This window comes from Podarcis raffonei, chromosome 17 (genome assembly GCF_027172205.1).
Source record: "Podarcis raffonei isolate rPodRaf1 chromosome 17, rPodRaf1.pri, whole genome shotgun sequence".
Lineage (NCBI taxonomy): Eukaryota > Metazoa > Chordata > Lepidosauria > Squamata > Lacertidae > Podarcis > Podarcis raffonei.
In genome coordinates, this window is record NC_070618.1 from 23,453,583 (window position 1) to 23,461,353 (window position 7,771).

General features: G+C 39.2%; 1 protein-coding gene across 1 annotated transcript; it reads left to right on the plus strand.

The window, feature by feature from the left end:
* The first annotated feature begins 3,831 nt into the window (after positions 1-3,831).
* Positions 3,832-7,527, plus strand: LOC128404768 (60S ribosomal protein L27-like). The gene is made up of 5 exons (XM_053370667.1): positions 3,832-4,064; positions 5,704-5,730; positions 6,242-6,259; positions 6,984-7,068; positions 7,486-7,527. The coding sequence occupies exons 1-5, from the start codon at positions 3,832-3,834 to the stop codon at positions 7,525-7,527; spliced, it is 405 nt and encodes a 134-aa protein (XP_053226642.1).
* The last annotated feature ends 244 nt before the right edge of the window (positions 7,528-7,771 follow it).

The window sequence follows — 7,771 nt, forward strand, 5'->3', positions numbered from 1 at the left end:
TGCAATTATCAACATTTATTCTATATTTGAGACTTTCGAATTCCTATAACAGGTGTACCTTAAGTAATTCCCCTCCTCCATTTTTTTTCAGATCACACATTACTAGCTTTTTAACTGCACGTTTCCCCCCTACTCTACATTTTGGGTCTTATTTCTCACAGGGCCACAACTGTGCACTAAAAACAACAACAACAACAAAACATTGACTTTGTTAGAAGAGAGGCCTGGAAATGTTGGAAATGTTAGCAGAGTAGCTAAATTGCAGCTGGGAAGTCAATGTCATGTGCAATGCTGACTCCTTTCTTGGAATTGAAACAATGCCCAAACACTTGTTAAAATATTCAACAGCTTTTACTTGCAGAGCATATAGCTGAAGAAGAATATATGCAAAGTGTTTGCATTCACATACTTATCCAAGCACGGGCTTCGTTTTTTAGTTGAAGACAGCAGCTTCTTCCTTAAACATTCAAATAAACCGTGTCTTTCTCTCTTTCCAGTATTCCAGCTGGGCCATGCAGTTCCTTCTGAGAGGTTCCCACTCTCTCCTTCCAGCAGACGTCTCCCGACTGCTTCTTTGGGAGAGCATCAACTTCTTTCTGCCACATACATTCACACAAGATATACCGTACTTTTCCATGTATAAGGCAAGGGTATTTAATTAGAACACCATGTTCAAAATCTGGGGTCATCTTATACATGAATAGTGCATAAGGGGGACGTGGTATTGGTTGCTGCCGTGAGCCTGAGATTGTCAGTGGCTATTGGGCGTGTTATTGGTTGCTGCGGCAAGGGCTGGTCTTGATTGGCTGTCGCTGCGGCAATTGGGTGGGCAATTGGTGGCTTCTGCTGGTGAGGGGACTGACGATTGGTGGCTTTTGCGACGCACGCGAGTGGTAGCACAGGTCATGCGGGTGAGTGATGTTCGGCAGTCTGCTAAAAAGCTCAACATCTCTGGGCAATCTCCCCCTATTTTCTTAATTTGGAGTCCCCTAAAATAGGAGGTGTCTTATACACAGGGTTGTGTTATACACGGAAAAGTATGGTACTTTGTTAGGGTCGGACTCTGTGGCAGTTGAGATAGAATACAGTGGATGATCGGGTTGCGAACATGATCCATGTGGGAAGCACATCCGCAACCCGCAGTGTCTGCAACCCGTAGTGCCGTGTCTCCGCACGTGCAGGTTGCAATTTGGCGCTTCTTCACATGCGCACAGCGCAATTTAGCGCTTCTGCGCATGCGCAAGTGCTGAAACCTGGAAGTAACCCATTCCGGTACTTCTGGGTTCTGTGCATTTGCGCAACCCGAAGCGTCTGTAACCCGAGGTATGACTGTACATTTTATCCACAATGATGCCAAAGAGGAGTCAGACATAATACAGGCTGCCAGGAAGACTCCAAGTGGTTGTTGTCTATATATTATCCCAGCATATGGTGATACAATCTTCTTAGTAAGCTCAGAAAGCCACTTGATGGTCTACCAAGACCGACTTTTCTTCAATCATATTGTTGATAACATTCCATGTAGCAACAACTCTGCCAAGAGATGCTTAATGAACTTTGAGGGGGGGGGAGTTCTGAATAGAAAAGGTTCCATTATCAACAAATAGTAGCTGGAAAGAACTAAATAGGATTATGAAGATTATCCTTCTTTAACAATGCCTTAAATTTTTATCTCCTTATCCTTTCCTCATTGCTTTCTCTCTCAAGACATTATGGTTTATTGTGTCTCCGCAAGGTACCTTGCATGTGATTTACACACTGAACGGGCCTGCATTTCAGAGCAAGTTAATGATATAATATCCCCATTTATATTCAGAGCAGTCAACACTTTCCAGCTCTCGGAATAATAAAACCACCTGCATTTAATATACATGGAAAAATGGGGAGGCAAATAGCAGATATGGCACAATCAGATAAGTGTAATCAGATAAAATATCACAATATTATAGCAGATCAGCATCTGGTAATGACTTGAATTTTAAAAGACTGACAAACAGCATGGCCTAAAGCAATCAGGCATACCTCATTCTGAGCTACTTATCCCAGATATGATTGCTCTTCTAGTATGTTTCTAGCAGATTAAACATTTGGGGTTTCTTAGTTTAACACTTCTAGTGCTGGGTGCCTCTCTGGTGGGAAAGCACCAAAAGATGAATGAATGGGGGGCTTCCTCCAATCGTTACAGTTAATGGAGCCAAATTGTTCGCAGCAATCTCGCTTTATAGATGGGCACAGCTGCTGGTGTGTTCTGTCAGCCTCTTTTGCATTCATCATGGTCACTTTCTCTGACATCTAGCTTTCATACTCTCCAGCATTTCTCTGATGAAAATAGGGGTACCCTATTCCATCATCTTTCTCAGTAGTGATGTATGGAGGTGAGAGTTGGACCATAAAGAAGGCTGATCACCAAAGAATCGATGCTTTTGAATTATGGTGTTGGAGGAGACTCTTGAGAGTCCCATGGACTGCAAGAAGATCAAACATCTCCATTCTTAAGGAAATCAGCCCTGAGTGCTCACTGGAAGGACAGATCCTGAAGCTGAGGCTCCAATACTTTGGCCACTGCATGAGAAGAGAAGACTCCCTGGAAAAGACCCTGATGTTGGGAAAGATGGAGGGCACAATGAGAAGGGGACGACAGAGGACGAGATGGTTGGACAGTGTTCTCGAAGCTACCAGTATGAGTTTGACCAAACTGCGGGAGGCAGTGGAAGACAGGCGTGCCTGGCGTGCTCTGGTCCATGGGGTCACGAAGCGTCGGACACGACTAAATAACAACAAACAACATTCCATCATCATCATCACCATCTTCACCATCATTTTATTATTTGTACCCTGCCCATCTCACTCGGTTACCCCAGCCACTCTGGGCATGCTTCCTTTTTAATATTTTTTTTAAATTAAATTTTATTAAACAAGAAAAACCTTAAAGTACGTACAATATTGCCATACAAACATTCAATGAATTGTAGAGATTGTAAAGAGTATAAATAGAAAAAAGAACAGAAGAAGAAGAAAGAAAGAAAAGGGAAAGGAGATGAACGTGTGAATAGAAAAAGAACATAATTATATCTTCGCGAATCAGTGAAGAAAAGAAACTTCCGACTAAGCCCATTGTCCTGATTTACAATTAAACTATTATTTACACTGGAGAAGGAACTGGCAACCCACTCCAGTATTTTGCCATGAACACTCCATGGACAAAAGGAAAGGTGTTGAGAAGAAATTCCAAAGCATGCTCTGGTTCATGGGGTCACGGAGGGTCGAGCACGACTAAGACGACTGAACGATGAATGATTATTTACAGTTACACAAAGTTGTTTTTCTTTGACCTAATTTGACATTTTCCAACAAATATTTTATATTGCATGGCTCATTCAATATCTGCCAGGAATCTTTTATTGTCACAGTACCCTTTGAGATATTCCTTAATTATTATCCATTCCTTATTAACTTCTTGCTAGTTGTAAGTACTCTAATATTTTGGCTTGCCACTCAATCTTTGGAGGGATGATTTTGCTCTTCCAATTTGTTGCTATTAGAATCCTTGCTGCAGTTGGTGCATACATGAATAGTCTAAACTTCTTTTTAATTTCTACTGTCATAAGTCCTAATAGAAATGCCTCAGGTTTTTTAGGGAATGGGATCTTAAACATTTTCTTTAACTCGTTATAAATGATGTCCCAAAAATCTTTGATCTTTTCACATTCCCACCACATGTGCATATATGTTCCAATATGGGGCATGCTTCCAACATGTATTAAAACATAAGAAAGCATGAAACATGTTTTCCTCTTCCGGTGTGGCTGCTATTGCTGCTGCAGCTCCAAGATGGGTGAGTTTATGAAACCAAAGAAAGTAGTCCTTGCCCTTGCTGGGCGTTACTCTGGACGCAAAGCTGTTATTGTTAATAATATGGATGGTGGCACCTCTGACTGCCCTTACAGGCATGCTCTGCTGGCTGGCATTGATCGCTACCCACACAAAGTGATGGCCAGCATGGGGAAGAAGAAGAAGAAGAAGAAGAAGAAGAAGAAGAAGAAGAAGAAGAAGAAGAAGAAGAAGTTGTTTTTATTTATACCTTGCCCTTCCCAGTTGAAAAACCGGGCTCAGGGTGGCTAACAACAAATTTAAAACACTTAATTATAAAAGCAGCATAAAATACAGTATAAAAAACATGAATAACAATAAAAATAAAAAATCAATTAGATAATCCCCAGGCTAGCTGGCTGAATTGGTCCTACTTGGGCCAGCAAGGAGCTATAATGCCATAGATGGTTGAGGAGAGCCAGAGGCCGGTTAAGATGGATATAAAGGAAAACAAGATCAGGATGATGGAAATTTGGTTTGAATTGAAGAATGGAAAATGGAGAGATCTCCCTATGTGGAGATCTGAAGACATATGGAATATAAACCTGGCTAATGTGGAAACTGGAGCTTTTGGGACACTTGGACTTAAGAGAAGTAAGAAACAAGATCTTGGCTCCATTTTTAAATATGGAGGCCTGGCTGGAAGAAATATGGACCTTATTGGGACAGAGCTCCTTCGAGATTCAGAATTTAAAATAAAGGACTATCAAAAAAACCGGCAGAGAGGAATTGAGAGAGAGTTGAGAGCCTCGGATGTGAGGTCACCAGGCTGACTGCAGATGGACTGATGGACTTTGGTTGGGGTTCGAAACCGGGAAAGGGGGTGGTGGGGCTTTGGGAATCCAAAGGGTGTATAATTATATTCTGTTTTAATTAATTTGGTTTTGCCACTAACATAAAAATGGGGATTTCGGGGAAGGGAATTGGGGCCGACCTTAGAAAAAGATTTTTAAGAATAAGTATTGACGCATAAAGATTGAGGCTTTTAAGTTAAAATTGGTTAATTAAATTGATGGGGTGAATCTAGAAAAAGTTTTTTAAGAATAAGTATTGATATATAAAGATTGAGGTTTATAAGTTAAAATTGGTTAATTAAAATGAATTAGAGAAAATAAGGTAAAGTGTGGGGACAAGAATTTGCTGAGCTAAAAATTGGAACTGGAATACAAGAAGGGGAGGTGTGGGGAAGTCAAGGAAATTGGTTATGGAAAGCAAGAAATGTAAAATTTATGAGTTTTTAATTGTTCTTTTTTTCTTTTCTTTCTTTTTTGTTTTTTCTCTTTATTTTTCGAAAATTCCAATAAATATCTTTAAAAAAAAATAAATAGAAGCCATAGCAGTAAAACGGAAAAATACTCAGGAAAGCTGGCCAACATATAAAATACTTCTAAAAAATGAAGATAACCAAATAAAATTTAAAAAACTTTGAGGAAATAAGAGAACACATTTCAGACTGGTTCCAATACCATCAGTTATTTGAAAAATTTAAATCTGACAAACAAAAGGGGTTCTCAACAGAAATTTCCCGATTCGAATCTGATCTTGTAAATTCTAAAAGAAAAACTCTTTCCAAAACTTACCGACTCCTCCTTGACTGGACAGTCAAGGAGGAGGAGGTAACAGTGGCAATGGTGAGGTGGTCCCAGGATTTTGGCCATTCAATAACCATGGCCCAATGGGAAAATTTATGGAAGATCAATTGGAAATTCATAAATTGTTACACGATTAGAGAGAACTTTCAAAAAATGCAACATCAATGGTATCTAACACCATGGAAACTTTCAAAAATGTATAAAAATGTGTCAAGTAATTGTTGGAGATGCGGAGACTCAGGAACATTCTACCATATGTGGTGGATATGTAGGAAAATACAGGTATTCTGGGAGAGTATCCATGCAGAATTGCAAAAAATGCTAAAGATCTCTTTCAATAAAAAACCAGAGGCCTATTTCCTGGGAATAACAGATTTGGATGTTGCACAAAAGAGGAAGGGTATCTTTTTATATGCGACAACAGCAGCTAGAGTTTTGATCGCAGGAAAATGGAAGAGTAATGAAATCCCCTCTATACAAGATTGGATCCAAAAGCTGACAGAATATGTCAAATTAGATGGTTTATCAGAAAAAATAAAGAATAAATCAAAACAGGAATTGGTTTGAAAATGGGAGGTTTTCAAAGAATATCTGAAAAATAAATATAGTAGTTTAAATTCTGTTGTAGCATTCGAGGAATTTCAGTAATAGTTGCAAGGTAGATATAAGAAATTAGATTTATTGAGAATAAGTTTAATTATGATAAAAGTGTGTATTGGCAATAAGTAATATGAATTTGAAATATGGAATAGACGGGAGGTTGGGTCTTTAGTGTTAAGACCAATAGATGTTTTATTGTTTGCTAAGAAAATTATGTGTCTATGGTTATTTTTGTAATTTGTGTGTAATTTGGTATTTGTGTTTTTTTTCCTTTTATCTTGTTGTATAAATAAAAAACTTTATTAAAATAAATAAATAAACCTTAATTTAATCCTAGGCCTATTTGTTTTTCAAGTAATTTCTAATTTTTTATATTACAATATTTATTCAAATAGTCATTGAATTTCCTCCCGTCCTCTTGAAACGCCTCTTCTTTCTTCCAGTCAGGTCAGCTAGCTCCGAAAAGTCCATCATCTTCATCTGCCAGTCTTCCACTGTTGGTAGTTCTTGTGTTTTCCTAACAGAAAAAGTTATTAATAACATAACATCAAGCCTAAAAACATAGCAATAAAAGTAAATACACTATAATATTTCACTATTTTCTAAACATTTTCTAATACTAATAATGTGAATGTTTATTTAAATCCTGCCATCAAGTCTATTGACTTTCTTTGTTTCTGCAAATATAATATAAATGGTTCCCATTCTTTTTCAAAGTTGCTGTTGTCTTTTTCTCTTAATCTATCTGTCATTTTTGCCAGTTCTGCATAGTTCATCAACTTCTCTTGCCATTGTTCTTTAGTTGGTATTTCTCCAGTCTTCCAATTTTGTGCAATCAACATTCTTGCTGCTATAGTGGCATACATAAATAAAGTCCTCATTTCTTTTGGTATGTCTTGACCTAAAATACCTAGCAAAAAGGCTTAACGAGGATGTCTTTAGGGACCCTGCGCTGAATTGTAAAGCCTGGCAAGAGGCCAAAATGAAATTTGAGGAGAGATACAGGCAAGAACAAATGGTTTTTCCAGAAGCTCAAATTCTGAGTGGCATGCAATTGCACCAATAAATATTTATGAAAGGCGCTGTGGGTTAAACCACAGAGCCTAGGGCTTGCTGATCACAAGGTTGGCGGTTCGAATCCCCGCGACGGGGTGAGCTCCCGTTGCTCAGTCCCTGCTCCTGCCAACCTAGCAGTTCGAAAGCACCTCAAAGTGCAAGTAGATAAATAGGTACTGCTCCGGCGGGAAGGTAAACGGCGTTTCTGTGCGCTGCTCTGGTTCGCCAGAAGCAGCTTAGTCATGCTGGCCACATGACCCGGAAGCTGTACGCCCACTCCCTCAGCCAATAAAGCGAGATGAGCACCGCAACCCCAGAGTCGGCCACGACTGGACCTAATGGTCAGGGGTCCCTTTACCTTTACCTTACAGGCAAGAACAAATGGTTTTTCCAGAAGCTCAAATTCTGAGTGGCATGCAATTGCACCAATAAATATTTCTGAAAAGCCAAAAAACAAAAAGAAAGAAAGCATTAAACATAAAAAAACCACTTCCCTATACGGTACGGCCATCAGATGTCTTCTAAAAGTTACTTATCTCCTTGGCTCGGAGGTTCCATAACTCTATATCCTCCAACATTTTTCTGATGAAAACAGGGACGTCCTAAGGAAAAGCGGGACATTCCAGGGTCAAATCAGGGACCAGGATGGCTTC

What these genes read in the sequence shown, in the direction of transcription:
- LOC128404768 (XM_053370667.1), top strand. Translation starts at nt 3,832, where the DNA reads ATGGGTGAGTTTATGAAACCAAAGAAAGTAGTCCTTGCCCTTGCTGGG. An exon ending in AAGAAGAAGAAGAAGAAGAA is followed by an intron (nt 4,065 to 5,703) that starts GTTGTTTTTATT and finishes GCGGAGACTCAG; the next exon opens with GAACATTCTACCATATGTGG. An exon ending in AATTTGAGGAGAGATACAGG is followed by an intron (nt 7,069 to 7,485) that starts CAAGAACAAATG and finishes TACCTTTACCTT; the next exon opens with ACAGGCAAGAACAAATGGTT.